This window comes from Talpa occidentalis, unplaced genomic scaffold, assembly GCF_014898055.3.
Source record: "Talpa occidentalis isolate TD23 unplaced genomic scaffold, MPIMG_talOcc4v2.1 talOcc4.3, whole genome shotgun sequence".
Lineage (NCBI taxonomy): Eukaryota > Metazoa > Chordata > Mammalia > Eulipotyphla > Talpidae > Talpa > Talpa occidentalis.
In genome coordinates this window covers 130,954,290-130,979,217 of record NW_023603184.1, presented here as the reverse complement: position 1 = coordinate 130,979,217, position 24,928 = coordinate 130,954,290, and the positions used below count along the sequence as shown (strand labels likewise).

Sequence of the window (24,928 nt, the reverse complement as noted above, 5' to 3'; positions counted from 1 at the left end):
CTCCTCAGCAGTGTACTTTGTCATTCTGCCTGTTCTGCTCCCCGCTCTGACTCTGGTGAATTCCCTCCCCCTCCCATGCTTCTGACTGTACCCAGTGCTTGTATAAATAAATAAATAAATCTTAAAAAAATAAAAAATAAAAATAAAATAAATAAAAGTTTACTTATTCATACATGTGTGACAGTTTTCAGTGTGAAGTTATATCTATACAGTAAGTACTCATTTAGTGTGGTCAGTAGGTCCTTGGGATGTCAATCAAGCAAAAAAAAAATGTATACAAAGGTAGGTTCTCTGATAATGTTTCACTAAACATAGGCCAAAACTTGTTTTATGCTCAAAGTTATATCTGAAGGATGTGGAATAAAATGATGTCACTCAAGGCCCTTGTTTCATTATACATGGTTTCTCTTAAAAGTCACAGTTGCCAAGAACCTCTTAATGACAGCAAGTGAGGACTTAATTTATTTGAAGATCCAGCTCAAAGGCAGTCTTTAACCACAAAACCACATGACAAAAAATTTAATAAGACTTTTAAGCAAGGAGAAGACAAAAGAAAAAAAATTAACCTTTATAATCTTTTTAAAAGATTTATTTATTTATTTATTTATTTATACAGGCACTGGGTACAGTCAGAAGCGCGGGAGGGTGAGAGAATTCACCAGAGCCAGAGCGGGGAGCAGAGCAGGCAGGAGGACCAAAGTACACTGCTGAGGGGAGCAGCGGGCGGCAGGAGAGGTCTGCGCGCCATGTGGGACCCTCCTCCAGTGGCCGGGGGAGCAGCGGGGATCGAACCGGTGCTGCAGAGGCTGCGGGCAGCTTCGCAACCCAGCGCTCAACCGCTGCACCACCGGGAAAGCCCTAGCCTTTATAATTTTTAATATTCATTTTCTCATACTGTATATGGTTTTGTGTGTGGGGGGAAAAAAGCCAATGATCTGTGTGGTTGAGACATACACACATATTGATATGTGAACCTGTAATCTCAAAATTTAAACGGCTTTATAAACCAGTGGTAAATCAATAAGATTGTATCAAATGAAATAAAAAGCCTCAGATCTTATTTCATAAGAGAAACGAACTGACTTTGCATATAAACATTAAAACAAATAAACGTAAGATACAATGGTGATGCTTCTTAATATTATTTTATTTAAAAGTTCACAATTAGAGCACTTGTAATAACACAAAAAGTTTAAAAGCAACAAAGTTTGCCCTGTAGAAAGGACTTTTTTGGAATGTAGAAAGAATAGGGACCTTGTGCTTAAAATGGGTGGAATTCATAGTGCAGTGAGAGACTTGGTAGATCAGAGTCTATAATCTGAAGGGAATGAGCCTAACTTTTGAGTTATTTCAAAACTGGTGGGGGATGAGGAGGAGATGGTATAAATCTGAAGATTTCACTAGGCTTAGGTTAAAAATCCCAAGAAAAACAAGAATAAAACCACCTCAGCAGTATCTACCATCTGCTGACATACTTCATAACACAAAACTGCAGACCAGTGTTTTTTAAAGAAATCCATACTTTAAAGCCCTCTGTCATACTTTTCAAGTTCAGTGCTGTGGGAAGGGATGTTCCTCAATGAGCCAGAGAGGTGAGAATTATTATGAAAAAAATGCAATACACAAACATCATGATGGAGGAGTTCGTAAATTAAATCCGTATTTCACTTTAACAAGTTTTCATGATATTCTGCATTGTTAAAGTGTCCTGAGTGTGGAAGATGCTGTTTTAAAACAATGACAATGTTTTTAAAGTATATATAGGAAGTTCAATAATGTTTTTAAAGTATATAGAGAGCAGACACTTGTCTACCTTGATCATCATTAATCAGCACCATAAAATGTTAGCTGCAAATAAGCACATAGGTAAGTTTTGTCCATGAAAAATAAGGAATTAGTCAATGGGTGAAGTCTCATGAAGAAAAAGTTACTTAGGAAGGACTCTCTGAATAAGGTTCTTAAAAAGTGACTAACAATTCAATCGTGAAAGGAAAGAATACTAAGGCATAACTAAGTAAACTGAAATGAAGCTGGAATCCATATTTGTCTCTGGGAGAGAAAGTGGGGAATCAGTTCCTTTAGATCAAATATGGTGGGTTGATTTCAGAATGGCGCTGGGCAGCTACTGCTTTATACTGCTTTTCCAGCACTGTACTTCCTGTAGTGGAAAAGACTCTTGGAGTCCACATGGCGAGATTTCTGCACAGCTTCAGCAAAAAGTTTGGTCACCTGAAAATATAAGAATAGGAATTTTAATCAACCAACATTACATGAAAGTGAATGTTTAATGAAGCAAAAGTGACAAGTCACAGCTTCTGTTCCCAATTTTCAAAGGGGTATAGGATAAAAGACACAATTTTTATTTAATGGAAACTTTCTCCTGTATCTCAGATCCCACTGTAAATAAGCCTTTCCCCCACCCCACCCCACCTGAGAATGACTCAGAAAATGACTCTGAAAATGACTCAGAAAAAAAAAATACGATGGGCAGATGCAATAAACTGGGTGGGTCTAAACACCACATGATCATTTTCTGTGAATGAGACAAGAGCTTGCACTATATCTTGGTCTTCAGTCATAAATAAAGTGTTGCTTTTATGTGGTCACTTTCTTTTAAAAATAATGAAATAAACTCCTGTATCTTTATTCCATACATGCTACACTTTTTTTTTATTTAAAGGTTAATTATATGGAAAATTAAGAAAGATATGGCTATCATTGGCTTTTTTTTTTTAATTTTTTTTTTAAATTTTTTTTTTTAAATAGAGGCATGTTTTTATTTATTTATTTGTTTGTTTGTTTGTTTTGTTTATACATGCACTGGGTACAGTCAGAAGTGCGGGAGGGTGAGAGAATTCACCAGAGCCAGAGCAGGGAGCAGAGCAGGCAGAAGGACCGAAGTACACTGCTGAGGGGAGCAGCGGGCGGCAGGAGAGGTCTGCGCGCCATGTGGGACCCTCCTCTGGTGGCCGGGAGCAGCCAGGGATCGAATCGGCGCCACAGAGGCCGCGGGCAGCTTCGCAACCCAGTGCTCAACCACTGCGCCACCGGGGAGGCCCTATCACTGGCTTTTGATTATCTCAACTGCTTCATCACCAAATGCCCCAGTTAAGTCATGACCTGTCATAATGGCAACATTATTTAAGATTATTTCAGCTTCTTTTTAGAAATTCTGAATGTTATGAGAAGAGAGATGTGCATATATTGTAGAAGACTCTTAAGAAAGTGACAAAAACACGACCCTCATGCGGTCTGTATTTGAGGAAAAGAACATACCTGGAAATTAGTGAGGAGAGCAATTCCACTGTCAACAGCTGTCCTCCGAATCACATAATTATCATGGACAAACTTAGTGTTGTTATTGGGGAGGTTAATCACCAGGTCAATGCTGCCATCTCGAATCAATCTATGAGAATAAACAAAGAAAACCAAAGAGTGTAGATTTGAAAATAAGTTTTTAAATATGCTAAAATAAATCAGCATCAGTCACTAAGTCAATGCCACGTGGAGCCGACTGCCACTTTCCCTCCTCTATGCCCAGGTACACGCTCAAATTACACTCATTTGTGAGTTGTAATGTTTTATTGTGTTCTTGAAAGGAAACTGGTAAAAGCCTAAGTAGAGGAATAGAAACACCATCTGTCCATCATCAGAATTAGCAACTTGATAGATACTTTCTTATTTTACAAGGAGGTGATTCCTCTAGCACGAAAGATATTTCACCCCCTTCTTCTCTCCCATATTGACAGTTTTCCTCCATCTGCTTCCCAGTGTCTCTCAGTTGAAGGTATGAGAACACAGGTCAACTGATTCTGAATTAAACCATTTCACATTTTGTTTCTGGGATGCTTGTTACACACACTAGGAAACATTAAAAGTCAAAAGCATGAAGTAGTGCTAATTATTGTTTTACTGCGCTCCACACAACTGACTTAGAGCATCACTGGACGTCTCCTAAGGTTCAAACAATTTGCCCTTCTTTTACAAATTTCATAATGATTTATAGGTTACCTTATTAAAAGCCCCAAAAAACAGTATATTTAATAGAATTTGGTGTGACTTAGTCATTTAAAAGGCTGTAATATCCTGGAGCAACCCAGAATCATCTGCTATACACCTACGCCACATAGTTTTGAAAGTATTGATGTCACAATGTCCTAGAAGGCTCACACAGTGTGCTGAAGTAATATGACTTACAAATCTACTGATGACACAGATTAAGTCAAAATAAGCAATCAATCAAAGAGAGACAAATTAGGTAAACCAATGGATTACATCATAGCATATGTCATTGTCTTTTGCATATAGAAATTGCTCAATAAACTGATTCTTTGATGATTCAACTCAGGGAACTACAACTAAGCAATGTTACTTTTGATATACACAGATGCACAATGTAATCTGACATGAAATGTAAAGGACAGTATTATATTTTTCATGTCTTCACTTATTGGTGTCCATCAGATCTTGGTGTCTATCAAGGAAAGCACCCTACTAGAAATCATTCTGAAAGTTGATTCAGAAATCATATCACCAAGTATACATATGGTATTTTAAGCTTTATTAGAACAGCAAAATTGTCAAGAGTAAAAGTTTACTATCATCCACAAGTTTACTATCATCCACAAGTTTATCATCCACAAGTTTAAACTGGCTCACTAAGACATATAATAGAGTAAATTGAGGTTTTTGCATCATACCATTTCCCAAGATTAATCTTTCTATGTTACCATCTCAGAAAACAGTCTGCCCAGTTCTTACTTTCTGATGGAAGAGAGGCTAGGATTCTTTCCTTCCTGAGACGGCCAGGCCACTGGGGTGGCAGGGACGTTGTTGGCATTGAGCCAGTCTGATGTGGCTTCTGTGGCAAAGAGCTGCATTTAAAATGGAAAAATTGGTTACTATACAACGGGGCAGTCTTTCATAGAGGAAAGATGCTTAGTGATACACAGGCACCATTTAAAAGATAAAGTAGAAAAAACTAGTGAGCATGCAAAGCAATACAGTGTCATGAATAGAGACCTGGACTCAGAAACTGGAGGCAGAGGCATTTAATTGTAAGAATGTTTTAATGAGGAAAAATTTAAGAAACTCAATTGTACTGCTTTAATAAGGGAGAAATATACAAAATTATTCATGACTAAGAGCTCACTGTCAGCAAGACAACAGTTTCATGTCCACAGCCCCACCCTGAGCCTCGGGAATAATTTTGTTTCACTGACTGAATCAGGTCTTATGTGAAGGTGTTCATGGCAAAGAAGTTTTACTTGTAACTATAACAGCTGGAAACTGATTTCACATGACAACAGGAAAAGGGAAAATACATGGAAATGCATTAGGACTTTGTCTCATATCCGTGTAATCTAAGTTTTTACCTCTCAACCTTTAAGTTTGTAGCAATTTTGTAAAAACTTAACTAGTCTTTCTAATCATTTTATTCCACTGATGTTTTGAAACCACCAAATTAGTTATACCTTTCAGGTTGAAAGGACTTATTTTTAACTATTTCATTCCTGAAGATTCTTCAATGTTCTCTTTGGTGGCTAGATTTCAGTGTTGACAGAGGCAACATGTAAAAAATTAGTATCACATACCTTGAAACCTTCATTGTGTAACTGTTCAGCCACACCAAGGAATCTGGGACGGAATGATTGCTGAAAATAAAAGAATTCAACAAAATCCACTTTGTAGATGTACAATATACATGCTTTTTAGTCATAAACAATGTGCTATTTCTTCAGACCATCATGAAAAGCAATGGCAAATACCACTAGCTACTTTATATTCCACGATGACAAGTTTTTTCCTTGTATCCTCCTATGGTGAATATGAGTTCTTAATTCCAACATATATGAAATTCCACCCACATTTTCTTGCCCTCTATTACTATCTTATGTTCAAATTCCTTCACTCCCAACTTAACCTACTTAGTCTCCTTCTGTAGTTTCAGATCCACTCCAGTTCTGCACAAATCCTTCTCCTGGTCAGCGGGAATTTAAAGACACCGGGGTTAGAAGCTCAGTGCCCAGGCAGTCTTGTCAGATGCGCCATGTGTTGGATGTGATCTAACTGCTGAGTTCTAACTTTGTATTGTATTGCCATTCAATAATAGATCCCATTCTAGTACCTACAGGAGCCTCCCTACAAGAAGGCAATCATTTAGAGCTCAGTTTTACATTTTCTCTAAGACAATAAATGCTTATAGTTAGAAGACTGGGCTCTGGATTCAACAAACTGCATTTCAATTCCTGGCTTTACCTTTCACTAGTAGTGTGCGTGTACTTAGAAAAGTTCGTGTCTTCGAGCTTCTAGTACTTAATTTTTCTAGTACTTAATTTTTATATTTACTTTTTATTGGTATCCACAATAAACTGTAACCTCAAGCAACTTAACCCCTGTGGATGGACTTTTCTTATCTGTTAAATGGGGATAGTAACAGTACTCATATCACAGGGTTGTGAGCATTCAATGTTCTGATTTCAAGCATTACTTAAGCTATAGCACAGTCGCTTCTTACTGACCTATTAATGAGTTTTTTACATATTAGCTATTATTATTAAAAATATTTTTCAGCCTCCTACAGACTAGATTCCTGCACCTGCACCTGTACCCTCCATTCAAGCCTGGCTGTCACACTTAAAACACAAACCAACTTCTTTTCATATATATTTAATATTAGATGAGTGAACCTTATATTCCATGACCCTGTTCAGATATTTTCTCACAGTCCATCACTGTGACCTTCCTAGGGCCCCAGCTGAATCCATCTAGTTCCAGTTCCTGTCCTTCCTGGACCCCTGCCCATCACCACCAGTGTTCTCTAGTATGTCCCTGAACATACCACCTTCCTGTCATCAAAAACTAGTATTTGCAAGACAGTGGTATGAGTGAAAAGAAAATAGAGCTAAATGATCTACATAAAGATCAAACCCTGCCTTTGATCTCATTAACATGAGTGTCTGAATAACAGAGATAGAGAGTATGCAAAAATTGCACACAGTTAAAAATATATTCATCCTGCTTCAAATAAGAGCATTTTGACTGTTTTCCCTTGTAAAACATTTATAAACAGATGGCATATTCTGGTTACTTTAGTAAATGTTTTGTAATCTACTTAGCAGTCATATTAATGATGGTTTAAAAAGTATATCATGGATATGATCTCATTCAGAGATTCAGAGAAGCTAAGAACTGTGCTAACAAAACATATAAAGATTGTTGCACAATTTTGATAATGTGCGACCCATAAAAACTCCTAATATTTACTTGCAGAGACTTTCTGAGAACAGATCTAAGTCCTAGGAAAAGACCCCAAAGACTATGTTCAAATATAAAATTCTTTCAGATCCTGGCCCTCTCGATCCCACAACTGCAGTTTTATGAGAGACAACTATTGGCAAATAGAAAAGATAAATGCAACTGGATGAATCTCAGCTAAGGCATGCTCCGGGGTTATTCATGACAGTCTTCTAGAACATGAATTGTAACCATGCTCTGGATAGTTGCTTTCCATTTCTGTTTAGGACCAACTAGGAAAAAATGGGTTGGCATGCAAAAAATTTATGACTAGACATTAAAAATAAAATAATAAATATAAAGAGAGTAATTCTTAGTGATTCTAGAACAATATAATGAGGTATGTGACAGTCTCTTTAAGAATATGTTAGGCAAAAGACTAGGACAATCATTTGCTCAAGTTAGATCCAGCTTAGAATGCAAGGGACTGAATTAGGTGACATTTTAGGTAATATTCATTTGTTTATGTACAAAACTGTATATGATTACAACACTGTAAATGACTGAGAGATATAAGACAACACCCTTTAGATGTATATCACATGCTTAAAGTTCCTTGAAAGATAGCAAATATACATGGAACATTCAAGATGTAACAGGGTGGTCCCCAAGAAAGGGGGAGGTTCCAGGTTTCCTGCCCCACCCAAGGGAGGGTGGAGCTGAGCAGGGAGAGAAGCTGCAGAGGAGACTGAGGAAGGAAGCAAGATGGAGCCAGAAGGAGACCTGGAGGAGGCGCATGGAGCCTAGAGACACGTAAAGAAACTGCGCTTGTCTTTTGGTTGTGGACTGGGTAACACAGATGTGGGTGAGACCCATGGGGTCTTGATTTTAATTTTACTCTTTTCCTTCTAGGCTTGTCTGGTTGTTTCTGACACTTTTCTGTGGGTCCCCACTGGAAGATGCTTTAGACTTGTGGCAGGCTTTGGGGCCTTGCTCTGGGCCAATCCCATTTGGATGGAGTTTTACCCATGAGGGGACGGGTAACTTTGGGTTCTTGATTTAGAAACTAGATTCTTTGCCTTTCCTGTATTGTTTCCAAATTGTATTAAAGTCCCTTCCCATTAAAGTCTCATGTTTTGTGTTGATGCAGCAGATGACAGAACCCATTTAGAATAGGCAGGTTTGCGGGCTCTGGGCTGCCCCTCTCTCTGCCCTGTAATAAAGATGCATTTCTGAATCTAGTTAAACCCCCTAACATGTAACATTGCATCATAATTATCTGCTTAACACAGAACACACTTAAACAGGCACCAGTTCACATTAAAAGACTCAATACAAAGTTGTCCCACAAACACATATGGACTAATTGAACTAATATGCACTGAACTATTATCAATCTCTTAAATTTTCACTTAGCAAAAACCATAGGTAATCTGTAGGGTAAGGAAAAATGTCAGGCTTTTCTGCCCTCCCACCATCAGGATAGATGATGGATCCTTGCAGTCCTGAATGCATGTCTGATGGCGGGCACCTGGAATAGGGCATGGGCATAGGGAATAAGTGGGATTCACCTGGGCTGAGACCGGGCTTTTAAGGGCAGCGTCACAGGGACGCCAGCCGAAGCCGGAAGAGAAGCCGAGAAAGAAGTAGCAGAAGCCGAGAGAGAAGCAGAGAAGGCCGGAGAGCCCAGATAGAGTGAAGACTTGCTGGGGGCCGGGAGGCCTGCCAGGCTCCCGGCCCCCAGCACCCCTGCCTGCCATATGCCTGGATGCCTGGTAAATCCCAATAAAAGACCTGCTGAAGCCACTGAGGACTCTGACCCCTCCTTTACCGGGTCTGCTGGATCATAGAAAACCTGCACCGTGTCCCTTCCTGCCCTTCCTGCCCCTACTTTACAAGTACAATGGTTCTCAAAACATGATCCACTAGGCACTAGCATCACCTGGGAATTTGATTAAAGCATGAAAATTTGGATCCCACTACAGATATATAGAATCAGTGACTCTGGGAGTTGATCCTAGTAATCTGTAGTTTAACAAACGCTCCAGGTGATTCTGATATACATTTAAATTTAAGAATGGGAAAAAGCGATAAGAGGACCAACCTTGGTCAATGTCACAAAGAAAAATGTTCAGGGAGGAGTACTAGTATGTAATTTTTTTCTTTGCCATTTTAAAGTAAAATAAGTCAGAAAGTTCCCTAAGACCTGCAGACACCAGTCAGAACCTCATTATGGAGCTGTTTCAGTGCTGTCCCCCATGTGGAAAAGATACATATCTGACATGACAGTATTGGCAGTTCCCAGCCAGGGAACCACTCTGCCTTCTGGTCTGGGTGTTGGCTTTCATAGCCACATTATAAACTTCTATCAAACATGTATTGAACACTTGTGACACATAAAACAGCCTCTCTACAAAAAGAAATTACAGCTGTCAGCTTGCATCTGAGTAGCCCCAGATTTAATAGCTGATTGAAAATACCTGGGTAAGAAACCATTTGTTACTAAAGGTGAAAAGTACAAGCTGATTTATTTTCTTAAAAAGTGTTTATAAGTCTTTACAACATATATATATACACACATATATATATATATATATATATATATATACACACACACACATATACTTCTCCCAATTATAATACTTCTCCCAATTATAATTTTCACCTTCTGGCTGCAGAAAAGAGAGCCAAGTTATACTGTGGGATGCGGGTAAACTCTGGGGATGACTGGACTGACAACTCTATGGTTGTTCCTAGTATTCCAAATGGAAGATAAAGGATTATTCATGTCACTTGGAGTTGTCTTTTTCAAATAAATGCTTGCTTTGTGTTTCTGAGTGATGCTGAAGCACTCACGTCAAGATGGTGCTCGCACTCCACAAGCACCAGTGAGTAGTCCAATCAGAGGGGAAAACAGCCAGTGCTCTTGATCTACTCCAGAGCAAATCATTTATTGTTAAAGGGTGTTGCAGAAAACTTCAAAACAAGGCAGAATGTCGACTCATAGCAACTAAAAATAAATTCTGATGGGACAAGGAAAATAGGGCAATTTTGTTGCCATATAAACCTGCACTAAGCCTTTCTTATATTAGCTCCAGCTTGGTATATGGAGGGTGCGTGGTAGTGACACAACGACTGTAACTGTCAAGCTGACAAAGATCCTTTGACGAGATGTAAATCTTGATACTTTTTCCCCTGAGTCCTAGTTACACAGGATTGATGTTATGATTTTTTCAATCTTCCCAGGTAATTTGACCCATAGGATTTAACTTTGAGAAAGCAGAAATAGGGGATCTGTATGTGTACAGGAGTAAGATGGGAAAGAGAAGGGAGATAAAAAGTTAAGAAGATTGCCATATAGTTAGTGTGTGTGTGCACGCACATGCATGCTTGCACACTGTAGGGTAAGGAAAAATGTCAGGTTTTTCTGCCCTCCTGCCATCAGGCATAGATGATGGATCCTTGCGGTCCCGAATGCATGCCTGATGGCGAGCACCTGGAATAGGGTGTGGGCATAGGTAGATGGGATTCACCTGGGCGGAGACTGTGCTTTTAAGGGCGGCATCACAGGGACGCCAGTAGAAGCCAACAAGAGCAGAAGCTGAAAGAGAAGCCGAGAAAGAAGTAGCAGAAACTGAGAGAGAAGCAAGAGAAGCAGAAGCCGAGAGAAGGCCGGAGAGCCCAGAGAGAAGACCTGCTGGGGGCTGGGAGGCCTGCCAGCCTACCGGCCCCCAACACTCCTGCCTGCTGTGTACCGGGTAAATTCCAATAAAAGCCTGCAAAAATCCACCGAGGACTCTGACTCCTCCTTTACCCGGTCATGGGATCAGAAAACCTGCACTGTGGCCATTCCTGACCCTACACACACACACACACACACACACACACACACACACACACACACACACACACACACACACACACACTTTACTCACTAAATGTTACAAAGTGACTGGTATATGCTAGGAAGACATTACTACTTAAATATGTTCTAAACTATCAACAATAAGAAAAAATGTTTCCTGGTTCAAACACTTTTACCTCTCTTCCATATTTCTATTTTCCTCCATTTTTCTCATGCAATCTGTTTGAAAAATTAATGAATCAAGATATCTTCATTGGACCTCACTGGTGGCACAAGGGGTTGAGATGCAACTATGAAGCTATTTGCAGCCACTGCAGCACGAGTTCAATCCCCGGCCAGAGAGCTACCCACATGGTACAGCAGACCTCTTCTGACCTGCCCGCTGCTCCCCTCAGCAGTGTATTTCAGTAAATCCACCTGTTCTGTTCCCCATTGTGTCTCTGGTGAATCCTCTCACCTCCCACACCTCTGGCCTATACCCCAGTTCTTGTATGCATAAATAATAAATCTTTAAAAACAAGATATCTTCATTAATCCTTCTATTCATAGCAGGCAGTTAGGTAAAGTTGGGAGGAAAAACCAAAGAAGATCCTTACCTCAAATAAACAAGATAGTTATTCACCATCCTCCCAGTTTAGACACAAAGAAATAATAAAGAAAATTAACTGTGCAGTGCTGGTTAGCAATGCTCTTCTGTAAGTGAATTCTACACAGCATCCTACTAACTGAATGATTATATTAAGAATCAGAATGTAACTGATTTAAAAAAATCTAAGACGTATGGTCTAAGAACTTTGTTACATGACTAAATATCTTCCAATGTATTTTCTGTACCTAACGACCATGCTTACATTAATAGTACTATATGCCAGTTTTGACATATTCAACTGAGTTTATATGAAGTCTTCTGACCAAGTGGAATCATGTACAATAAAGTGATAAAAATGCATAATGTACCCTGAAATATGTTTCATGTTTTAAATCACTTTATTCAGTTTCTATGAAACTTGGATTAAAAAGTTGAGATTATATTTGTTCCTGTTTTAACTGAGATGCCCACATGAATTGTGTAGCTACTAACTATCTAATTAGTAATATCTGTCATGTTGTTAGATTAATAAATAAGGGTACACATTTTTTAAAATATCACTATGAATAAAAATCCTCACAGAATAATGGTGAGACTATACATTAACTGCTGGTGAGAGTAACTTTTCCTTGCCTTCATATAAAGTAGGTCAGAGAAAGATTCTTATCCATCTCCAGAGGCTTAGGGGCCTGCTAATCAATTTTACCACAGCGGTACATATTTTATGAAATATAATTTTATTATATTTCATTAAATATACATTTTAACTTTATAGTTACTGTGTGCATGTATTAATGGTAATTAAATACAGATTAAATTAAAGTTAAAATTATATTTAAAAATATTAATTTCAATTAAATATGTTTATATATATTTAAAAGCTGAACATTATACTCTTATGCACAGGGAGACTCATGTAGCTGCTGGAACATTCATTTCTTTAAAAATAATGCATTGAGTAATAGAACTTCAATAGACATAACCAGAGTTATTTTATGAAAACTGTTTTTTTTTTTTCTCTACAAAACCCTTTTTTCTTGCAAAGCAAAATTTCTGTTAAACTGATGCCAAACTCACACAAATACTTCCGAGGAATCAAATTAATTTTTGCCTCACATTTCCCTGCAGCACTGGAACCAAACAAGGCACAATTTTATACATCACTGCCTTCTTAAACTGGTATTTTAAAATGTTAGCACTATTATGATTAGTTATGAAGATGGGGACTAAGGGCACAGTCTCCTCTGAATGCCCCCAGGTCTCACATTAAACTTTAGGCCATAACTGGAAGGTGGGCAAATACTCTCATACTTGTGACTTAATAATGCTTAATACCCATTTATAATGTGATGAGTCTCTCATATGGAGTGATTTGTCTCTAAACTGCCATCAAGCTTTGCAATTACAAGTCATCTTGTTAGCCTCTGCTCTAACTGTTCACCATCGCCCTTCTGGCACCTTTAGGGCACAAAATCTCAAGTTATTCTTCGCAGAAACTTCTCCAAAGTTACTACCCATCTAGTCTCCAGAGTCTAATTTACTGATATTAAGACACCCTAATAAAATGGCATGCATAATAATCACCCACTGGTTTGAGAATACCAGGTACTACTTTAATTATATTTTTATTGATTTTTAGGTAACCATGAAGGGTTTGAGCTTATTAAAAGAATAGCAGGGGTGATATATATATATATATATATATATATATATATGACTATCTACAGTTTTTATAAGATCCAAGAATTACTATTCCCAAAAGAAATTGAGTGACCATTTGGGGAGCACCTAGCATTTTTTTAAGGAAACTTATAAACAGAACAGTTTGCACATTTTCTCAATAATTATTACCAGGAGTAACAGAAATTTCCTGGCTTCCACTTTGCCTCAAGATTTAAATTTGACTTGCAATAATTAATCAGTATTGCCTTTTTCATTGTATGAACATATTCACATATAATTATTTCACCCTGCTTTGACCTAGAAATGTCACTAAATAATAATATTTCAAGATCCTCCATAGTGTGCTCTGGGATATACATCAAGCCTCTGTCCTTAAAGAAATTGCAATTCTTTGTGGAGGATCATGTATAGAAAATTTCTGAAATAATGCCCTTGACTTTTTTAACTTTGAATCTTTGACATTTAGTAGAAATTGAAATGTGAATGAATGAATGAATGAATGAACAAGTGAATGAATGAGAGGAAGAAACAGAGGCAAAGAGGTGGCTAGTATGACTTCAGTTGGGGACATGTTGAGTTTGAGACATCCTGACAGAAGACTCCAGCAGATTGCTGTAAACATGAGATGACTAAAGATGAAGATTTAAAGGCAGACAGTTATAGAAAAGAGAGTGGATACTTTTGAGATGGATGAGTTCACAAAGGGAAAAATCAAAGATAGACATAGACATAGAAAGGAAAAGAGGAGGTATGCCCTGTCTTTTGGAAAGCCTACTTTCAGGGACTAAGGAGGAAAAACTCAGAGTAAAACATGTGGAAAAGATATAATGAAATAATAGAAGATATCCTTTTTAATATGTCCTACATCCCTTTCAGAACAACTACCCCTTAAGTGGAGACTTTTTCTTTCTGTCTTTATTTATTCATTTATTTTTGTTGGCTACTGCAACAGAAAAAGGCAAAATTCAGGAATCTATTGAGACCAAATGAACATTCTTTCTATAGGCTGCTGTCTTCTTCAGCGGAACTTAAAATAAATCTGGCCTCTCCTATAGCATAATTAAGATTCCTGCCCCCAGCTACCCCAGCAGGTGTTCACCTATGGGTACGCAAGACATCACACACCACCTACCTGGATTCCAATCAGGATGCCTTTCTGGGGCATCTTAAATCCTGTGGAAAGCATTGCCTTTAGGAAAGCTGAATGGATACCTTCGCCGAAGCAAGCCACCTGGTTAAGGATAAATGGAAAATAAAACGAAAGGAAGTAAATAACAGTCATCTACCCCTACTAGAAAAACAAAAGCAGAAACAAATACAAATGAAAAGCGCTTGCCGTGTATACGCCTTTGCTAGATTTTATCGAGTTGCGCAAAAAACCATACAACATGGGATTACAAGGCTGGCCAGGGCAGATGTATCTTATGTTTTTAATTAAGCATAATGAATGAATAAGCAATTCTTTCTCTATCCAACAACACTCCATGGAGCAACATAACTGGATTCTACTGTGAGTTATTTGGATACAAATCACAGCTTCTGCTCCATAATGTGGTGAGTTACCAAATGTTAATATGACTTAATGTTTAAATAACAGTATATGTCGTGTACACTCTGCAGCAATGCGTGAATTCATGGATCAGTAGTGAAATATATAACTGCTGTTCAATTGGTTAGGAGTCATTTCATACAGATTATGAGAAATACATCTGAGAAATTCAATAAATCCATGAAAATCTCAAAGGAGCTTATCCTTTTTCAAAAACTCATTTTCATAAATGAGGCAAAACACCCAGTTACTAATCCTGTATACCTCATTCATCTGTAACAAACAATTCCAAACCAACATACAATGTGAGGATATACAAAAGCTTCTTATAGGTTAATTGTGCTGCAATATAACTCAAGTCAAATGGACACCTGACTATGGAATAGTGGTGTATCTGAGTACAATGGGAGTAGATTCTGTGATGTATAACATCATTTGGCACAGGTTCAGAACCACCATTAGAGTAAATAACACTGACAGCTAACTTCATTCTTTGAGCAAATGACTCCTTCACTGTGAAAGGAAGTTCTTGTGATTATGACCTTCAGTTGCCCACCAGAACATGTTGCTTTTCGCTCCACAGTGAATATTTGCATTAGTCAAGTACTGGCCAACTAACTAATGTCAGCCTAATTTAATAGAGCCTGAATTCTACTAAAACGAACTGGGTAACAATTGTAAGTGTAGATACAATGAAACATAAGCTGTTTCAGCAGTTATCTGCAAAAAACATAGAAAGTTGAGTTGCAAGAATTGATTATGTTATGAGATTATTACTAACAATTCCCACTTCATTGCTAGAGAAGATAAAATGCCCATTATGTAGATCAGGAGCTAAAGGTTCATTCAGTCCCAAATAAACCATCTGAACACTGAAAATATCTCTGAAGCATAATTGAGATTTCATTAAGTTAGAATTATTATACTGATTTGAGTTATAAAATAGGCCTCATAAATCACACTAGTGACACTTCAAAAAATGATTCCACTGATGAAAGAAGAATTTCTTTCCACACTTTTGAAACAAATACAAGAAAGGGGAAGCTGAATTTCTAATTTTTTCATATTTCCATATTTTAACAACTCCAATAATATATGTCTGGAAACTGAATGGCCATAGGCATTGAAAATAGAATTTCCATGAAAGAAAACATCTGTTCCTGATCCTAACCCTGAACTGGCTAAAACATTCCCTCTCCTGAGTGGCCATGGGATCAAGAGGAACTTGAAAAGAATCTCCTTAAAAAGTCAGGAAACATAATGTAGGTCCCTCATTTTAAACATGGATTTTCTTACCTATTAATTTAAAAGAAGCAGGAAAGGGGCTAAGAGAAGGCAATCATCAGACCAAATACAAACAAGATAGCCATTTATTTCTCACTGCCCGCCTTCCCGTCTCACTTGGCTTCTCATCACAGATTTTGCTTGTAGCCAGGCAACCATATAAAACATCACATATTTGTTGCAATTAAATATTTTCCCCTTTCAGACTTTCCTTAATACCAAGAGAAAACAATGATGCCTCAGTCTGATGTTGCCACTCCAATGTGCACTGATGAGAATCTGAAGGTTGTATCTAGTAAGTCTGTCAAGGGCTAGGTGATTCATAAAATGTCCTGACACTGACATGTAGAGAACTTTCTAGAAGCTGACAGCTCTCTACAAGAAACACATTTTACATTATTAAAGAAACCTTCAACTGACAGAGAACCAACACAAGTGAAGAGGGACATCCAGTGGCCAGTCACTTTATAGTTTTTAGAGAATCCCTGGGAGGTGCAAGTTGTTTTGCAAGTGGTTCTGAGATTTTGCATATATCTATGGATTCCCTGGTACTTAGGTCAATGATCTTTCCAATACTGAACACTCACTCTACATATTGCTAGATAAAATCAAATGATTTAATTTCACAGTAGTGTGGGCTTGGGGGTGCTGATCTTACAGAGAGGCTTGAACACCTTAAAATAAGAAGAAAGAACCAGAGACAATTATTTAGAAAGATGTTCTCAATGTATAATGTGGAAATAAGAACAGAAGTACTATAGTCACATGTTGAAATATGTGGGAGTTTAAATATGTAATCTAAATATGTAATATATTTCTCTTTAGTTCAAATTCTAAAGCACTTTCAGACTTACAGCAAAAGTCCATGCTACCCCCCCTTAGCACTTACCAGCTTATTTATTTCACTATATTCAAATCATAAAACCATAATGTCAAAGTAGTTTAATTAAAGTGTTAATGGATCATTAACTAGTTACCTCTCCAGTGGAAGTCATCTCACATCTCAGAATGGGGTCAGCATCCCTCAACCGGGGCCAGGAAAACATGGGAGCCTGTCAGAAATAAGAGGAAGGAAAAATATGTGAGTGAAAGGTATAAAAGAAAGAAGAGAAGATAAATATACTAGTGAATCATCTCTCACAGGATTCATTTAGGCTATGGTAGACACATAAAAAATCTCTTTGGTCCAAGCATCTGTCTTGAAAAATAGCTTTGAAACTCTGTTCCAAGAATTTCTTGTGCTCTTGGCCAAAAACTTGGGTTAAATAATCACTAATTATTTCTGTAAATAGGGCCCCTGTGACCAGTCTAGGCCAATGTGTCTAATCTGGCCTACACATATTCTTATTGGAGCAATTTCAAAGTAAGTCTCCTGGGTACCAGTCTCCCCAAACACAGAGTTCAAACACTTTTTTTTTTTCCTTCATAGGCTTTTGAAACATTCCTCTTCTTGTTCTGATCATTTGAACTTGCAACAAAGCCACCTTGCCAGAAATGGCTGTCTGTAAGCTGACTTCTGAGACATTAAACTGTTGTTGACACCTCTTAAAAGGCTTTGAAAACCATTCTGCTTGGAAATACTTTTGCCTAGAACTTTCATATGAACTGAAAAATAGATAGTAGTGCTTCCTTTTCATTTATTTTATCAGTGTAATTTAATAAGAACCAAATTAATGTTTCTTGCTTATATCCATTTATCTAGTCTAGACTATCCTCCATTGTTTATGGCACCATTCTAAGTTATCATGGAAATTCTTGCTTTGGGTCATTTTACTGGGTTATCTTAAACAAGTAATCATATGTTCCCACACTTGAGCTTTTTCTGCTTTTATATGTTGATATCTGCCCACCTTACTAGGGCTATATTAGGACTGGGTATGAATAAGTAACTTGAAAAACAAGTAAAGATTCATATATAATGATTACTAGGAAGGAAGCAGACTGGAAGCTACAGTACATTTTGAAAAATACATATCTATCCATCAATATTGTTTAAGTCAGAAACTATCATATGCACATATGTGTGTATATTTCTGCATCTATAAATAAAGAAACATGAATTTGAAATTCATATATAGACTCTCCAGTGGAAAAATATTTTTTCAGGGACTTCTACTTGTTGGTCTCAAACAAAAATTTCTATGTGCATGTATTCCCACTGAAAGCTTCAATAATTTATGTTGCTTCATAGTCTCCAGAAATAAAATGCCACCCTCCCCCAACATAAAAAGTGACATTTCATCTCAATGCACTATAAAATCCAAGACATCCTTAAATTATTAACTTAAGTAAGATTAATAAAAATTTTTGATGTGTAGCTTCCACTGTAAGTTAGAAGCTAGTTTCAGCTATAACCCAATTACTGTTGAGGTTGCTAGTCTATAACCTTTTGAAGGCATCCAAATATATAAATGCCACATAAATACATCACACAATATAAATTAATTTCATTGTGTGCTTTATCTAAAAATTCTAATATATTTATATAATAACTCAATTATCCTTATACCTATCCTTCAAAATAGTTAAAATTCACATCATAAATACTCTATGCATGGGCACACTGAGGCAACTAGAGGGGCACCGTGAATTCCTAACTCAGGTATTATTAAAATATAATATATATTAGAAGTTAGTCCTGGTCCCTCTTCATAGAGATGCTGCCATTTTCTTTTCTTTTTTTTTAAGATTTATTTATTTATTTATACAAGCACTGGGTACTGTCAGAAGCGTGGGAGGGTGAGAGAATTCACCAGAGCCAGAGCAGGGAACAGAACAGGCAGACTGACGAAATACACTGCTGAGGGGAGCACTGGGCGCGGCAGGAGAGGTCTGCACGCCAAGTGGGATCCTCGCCAGCGGCTGGGGATCGAGCTGGTGCTGCAGAGGCTGCGGGCAGCTTCGCAGTCCAGTGTTCAACCACTGAGCCACCAGGAGAGGCCCAGATGCTGCCATTTTCATTGCCCTCATGGCACCACTGTTAAGAGCAACTGCTGTCTCAACTATTCAAGTAGGACATCAGTACCATTGAAGAAAGCAGAAACTAAGTAAAGGTGGCCAAGGTGGTAAGATCTAAACAACACACGATAACCATTTTAACAGAATTCATGAGTCCCTGAAGTTTTGGCACACTTCAAAAGTGGCATAATTAAGTCTTAGCCTAACAAAATACATCCAGAATTTCTGTTCCACACCTAAGCTGACACTATATGCATCAGCCACATAAATACAGTTTATAATTCACTCACCTAGTCAGTTTCAAGATTTTGCAATGCTATATGATATTTTGGAATGCCCAATAGTGTATCTAGTTGCCTATAGTGAAACAGAATTGCTGCTTTGAAAGGAAATATCATAAATCCCCTGTGATGCACTTTAGTTAGAAGGTTCCTAAAGTATCAGAGTTATTTTTGGTGAAAAATTATTTCTTTAATTTCCTTGGAATTTAAAATATGACTAGTAGATTTTTTAGATGATACCTTAATTGCAACATAGTCAGCAGGAATAATCGGATGCTCCAATGTTGGAAGAGGTTTCTCATCAATCTTCTCGCCAATCATCACCCTGGTAGCCACATCAATGAAGTCTACCCCAAGAGTCTTGGAAACAAATGGGAAGGATCGAGAAGCTCTCAGGTTACACTCAATCACCTGTAGAGAAAACAAAATTCCAAAGGAGAGAAAAGATGATGCGTTCCAGTAACAACAATATTAATAGTCTCCCTGTCACTTAGGTTCCAGAAGCTAGTAACTAGGTCTTATTCTGCTCATCCTCCCCCCTTCTCCCTAGTGTTGTACTTTTGTTAACTGATTTCCTTTCAGTCAGTATTTGTAGCTATGATCTTTGTCCATCCTCTTCCCAAGATCCAACCCACCCCCTACATTGGTGATAGATTCATTTTAATACAGAGCTCAGATAATACTGCATTCCCACTGAACAGCCTTCGTTGGGTTTCCACAGGCCACTGATTAAAGCCTAGTCTTTGAAGGCCTTTCCTCCTCTTGCTTCTATATACCTCTCTATCTTATCATATAACACTTTCTGATAGTTCTTTAGAATGAATATTAGACTTTATCTCCTCAAATGTGATTATTTTTCCAAAAAGATTCTACTTGTAATATCTCCACTACCGTCTGAAATTTGTCCAAATCCTAACCATTCTTTAAGATTTGATTCAAACTACAAAATCTTTCCTTGAAATCACTTATGACCTACCTCTGCCAGGCACATGACACTTAAAAACACAGATGCTCATGCAAACATGTGCACACACAGAGACACACATGTGGGCAGATATGTTCTCTTTGTTCTGTGACTACAGTATCATTTTAGGTACATTCCTCCTCCAGCTATTACTCTCCACTCTATGTTATAGTTCTCTACCTATTTACCTTCTTCCTGGGCCTCACTGAATTAAAGATTTATGTGAGTGGATGCTGAGTTTTATACATCTCTGTAGCTACCACATAATGGTGCAGAGTTGGTATTGAATTGATATTGGCTAAATCCACTAACAAGTAATCTAGTTGACTTAATGTTTTATATATATATATATATATATATATATATATATATATATATATATATATATATATATATTATTTGTAAATAGTATCCACAACAGCTTCCTTCTCTGGGAAAGGAATGAAGCAAGACTACAGTGCATGTAACTTCAGATTTCGATGGTCGCTGCATCCATCTATATTAAACTGCAGATGGCATGCAAAGATCTTCTTTCCTGTGAATCAGAGTGCTTTTCAAATCTGTGACTGACATATCAGTGCACCAAGAGCCTGTGCTTTCAACCAAGTCAGGCATTCTGTGCTGCATTCATTCTCATAGTCCGACACAAACAGCCGCAGGGGTCTCGGTTGCTCTATGGCTGTGTTCACAGAGAAGACTGCCAGAGGGACACAGACCAACATGACCTAACACAGCAGAGGCGTTCTCTTAAACCCCTTGGCACATCTTACCAAGACTTCATTTCCTCTGACAAGGAACTGGACGTTGAATGGACCAGAGATGGCAAAAGCCTTTGCGATCTTTCGTGTTGCATCCTTCACCTAGATCAGAAGGACAGGGATACAGTGTTACAGATTCCATCTTAGTTAAAAATGTAGAAAAGATACAGCATCCTAAATTTAGACTTATTTAATTTCTCTTTACAGAGAACTACATCTCCATCATAATATTGATAGTAGTAACAAAAATAATAATCCAATAGAAACCATTATTAGGCCCCTATTAACAAAACAATAGTACATATTAATTTTATAGGAGTCTCTCTCTGCCAAATATCCTTATCTCCATGCAATGATACTCTCTGGATAGACTCCTGCTTTACTTTGAGGGTGAACTGGAATCCTTTCAGTCTTCTTGCTCAGCACAAGAATCATAGTCCAAACTCTGTATCAATCGAATGACCTGCCTGCTGTGAGGTACAGGCCCTGAAATTACATGGTACTGTAAAGAGACCAGAGAGACTTCATTTATGTTACATTTCTGTTGCCCTGGACTGCACAGGGGTAGATATTATGGTCAGAATGAAATGATGTTTCCCTACAGGGAGGCCCTGCATGTCATATATAGGAATTCCTGTATCCTATCAGAACCTGTACATCCCCATGCCCAGATGGGTAACTCATTGCAAGAGGCAAAAGCCAAGGGTTTTGGCTAACATACAGTTAGATGGGCCTGCTTGGATTCTGGTGGCAGGATTATTGCGAAGACTCACTCACAATACTAAGCCTGAGTAAAGTCCCTGACAACTTAAGGAACACCTGCAGGGTCATTTACAAAGATGGTCCCTAATACAGCTAAGTGTTCATATTGAGTGCTGAGGCAGAGTCATCATTCTGGGTCTTTAAAGCAGTGGTTCTAAAAGAAATGTCAAAAAAAGACATATCAGAAAGGGCTGGTTTAAGGTGAGGATGAACGGGGACAGTGACAGCACTGATTCAAGAAATTCTCACGAGACTGCTGCACACTTTCTTCTACCTGACAAACATGGATTTATAGTTGCTCACCTACATGTGGCTCTTAAACATTAGAAACAGCTAACAGTAGTTAGCCAAATATGGTCCCCAGAACAACAGCAGTAGCCTCACATGGGGGGTTATTAAAAACGCAAATTATGGGACTCAGCCTAGAACTTACGGAATCTGAAAGTGGGGATGGACTTTTTGATCAAGTCCCCCTCTTTTGATCACGTCCCCCCCTTTTTTCCCCCTCCCACTTTCAATGAAAAATGATGACCTTTTCAAGGGCTCCTTGGCTGATGGTTTGTGTGGGCAACATCAGAGTAGCATCTCCTGAGTGGACTCCTGCATCTTCCACGTGTTCAGAGATGGCATGAGAGATCACCTGGCCAAAAGAAGGTTTTAGAAAGAGTAGTCAGGCACCTACTTCAATGACACTACTGTCTTGCCCACCCCTTTGATTCTGAAAGATGGCTCCAGCATTGACCAGTTGCTTTGCTAAGTCTCTGGCGAGAGGAGTGAAAGAGTGATACTTGTAGACTTTCCAAGCCTCCCTGTATAAGGACAGATTGTCTCTAGGGACAGCCGAGGGCAACTGAGCATATCTTCCTCTTCCATTGATTAGCATGGATTCAAATATTAGGAAAAAAGAAAACTAAGTTAACTTAAATTGACTTTTAAGAACAAATAGGAAACTGAAGCATTTGGAAAGTGTGCTAGATATTATCAGATTGTTTTAGACACTGGAAAAGAAAAAAGATGGAAGAGGTGAATATCATCTAGTTGATAAATCTAATAACTTACATGGACCAGAAGGAGAATTGCAATCTAAAAACCATGAGATCTTTAATCTGAAATTTAAGAGATGCAGAGAGCAAGAAGAAAATACTTGTGTCCTCCTTCGGTGGTCAAGAGACTAAAGCAATATAAGGATAAATAACTAAAGTATATGCAACTGCTACAATGCCCAGTCAGGATTTTGAAGACTTATCTGTCAGATTCCAAAGTTTGTAGTTTCAGTTACTAGAAACTGAATGCTAAGTAATACGTGTGTCTTTGAGAAATGATAAAGCTGAGAGTGAGGAAGAATGACAGACGATTGCAAAAGACAAATAAATTACAGAGATTTGCTTATCAGATTTATGAGCAGAGTGAAATTCGAATCTCACATGTCCTGTTATCACTTTTGAGCTCTGAGCCTTGGACATTGTGTTTTATCTGCTTAACTTTGGCTTCTGATACAATGGGAAAATCAGGGCATCTGTCATATAGACTGTTTGTAAGGATAAAAGAGAACACGTACAGTAGATGGCATGATATTTAGTGCACAGTAAATACACATACTTTCATAGTGTCCAGAAATGGAGAGGCAATAGTCCCACCAAATTCTGAGAAAAGCATACCTTAAGTACTGTGTCCACTTATGACTATGACTGTTTAAAAATTATATGACAAACCTGGTACATTTCAAAAAGAGGGATTCCAGAATGATAAGTAATGGCCCATGTCTGAGAGAAGCTTCTATCAAGAGCATCTTGGAGTCAAATCTGACTAGCAGAGCAGCATTGCTTTACCAGTACAATATCTGAAAAGCTAGTAACATCTCGAGACTAGTCTTCTGACATTCTTTACTTCTATGCTGTTAGGATCATAGTCATCTTATTTTAATCTCAGTTTCAAATACTTGAAACGTTGAAAAGAGGGGAAACTAAGGATCTGCTCTACCACTCTGAAGGCCAGGAGGTCATGGACAGGAATTCCAGGGAGGCAGATCCTTAGTTCAAGAGAATGAATCTATGATATGCTCTAGACAGACAGACAGGTAGATAGTTAGACATTATATGTGAAGATAGTAGATATATGGATAGATAATCTTATAGTGTCTTGTGCATTATACATATCCAAAAAAGTTAAAAAGAAAACATATGACCACATCAGGGAAACCATGAAGAAAATTCTCATCTTTGGGGGGATAAAGAGTTGAAAAATGATTTTCTGAGGATATTTAAATCAGGATTATGAGATTCTGTGGCAAGAAGCCATTATTACTCATATGTATGTAATAACACAACCCTACTTTGAGCAGCTAATCTGCAAGGCCAGAATAAATAAACAAGGCTTAACATTTTCAGTAGTGTTTTGAAGTATCTGAAAAGTAAAAGAAGTCCAACTTTTTATTTTTCCTTATAGCAAAAAAAATGACATGAATTCCCTAAAACATAACTTTCTATATTTCAAGATAAATCACAGATGCCTTATTAGCACGACTAGCAAAACTAAAGGGAGGGATTCTTTACATTTTCATTTTTCCCTGAAGCCGGAGGCATTCATAGCATTAGTACTATAAGGTGTGTGTGATATGTATGCCAATTTCATGTTATTATCTTCATCTGCCCCACTCTATTTAGTTTTGCTTTATTAACCCAATAAAAAAAGGGTGGAGGGTGAGAAATTAAGAAAGAAGAAAAACCTAGGGATTCAATTAGGAACTTCAGAAAGAAAAGTGTTGGATGTTCTTATAATGTCCATCTAAACATAAAAGGAAACCCGCAGACAAAAGAAAGCGAGGAAGAAAATCTATTCAAAAAGAATGATGAGTACAGGATGATAATTAATTTTGAATAAAATCAAAGAGAAATTCTAATGGTATGGAACACAGGAAATGTGGTACCCATGACACATCAACTGAATTGTCAGTAAATTTGATTTTTTTTAACTGAGCAGCTTATCCATTATTATTATTA

The 24,928-nt window shown here is 37.8% G+C and overlaps 1 protein-coding gene across 1 annotated transcript in view; it reads right to left on the bottom strand.

The window, feature by feature from the left end:
• Nucleotides 1–1,133: 1,133 nt before the first annotated feature.
• CPS1 (carbamoyl-phosphate synthase 1) overlaps nt 1,134–24,928 on the bottom strand; it is a 114,578-nt gene continuing 90,783 nt past the window's right edge. The window contains exons 30-38 of the mRNA XM_037523974.2: nt 22,462–22,569; nt 21,180–21,269; nt 19,686–19,856; nt 17,184–17,258; nt 14,506–14,604; nt 5,595–5,654; nt 4,762–4,874; nt 3,277–3,406; nt 1,134–2,229 (exon numbers count right to left, since the gene is read on the bottom strand). Of these exons, the coding sequence (XP_037379871.1) occupies nt 2,131–2,229; nt 3,277–3,406; nt 4,762–4,874; nt 5,595–5,654; nt 14,506–14,604; nt 17,184–17,258; nt 19,686–19,856; nt 21,180–21,269; nt 22,462–22,569 (945 nt within the window). The 3' untranslated portion in view covers nt 1,134–2,130. The remainder of the gene's footprint in view (nt 2,230–3,276; nt 3,407–4,761; nt 4,875–5,594; nt 5,655–14,505; nt 14,605–17,183; nt 17,259–19,685; nt 19,857–21,179; nt 21,270–22,461; nt 22,570–24,928) is intronic.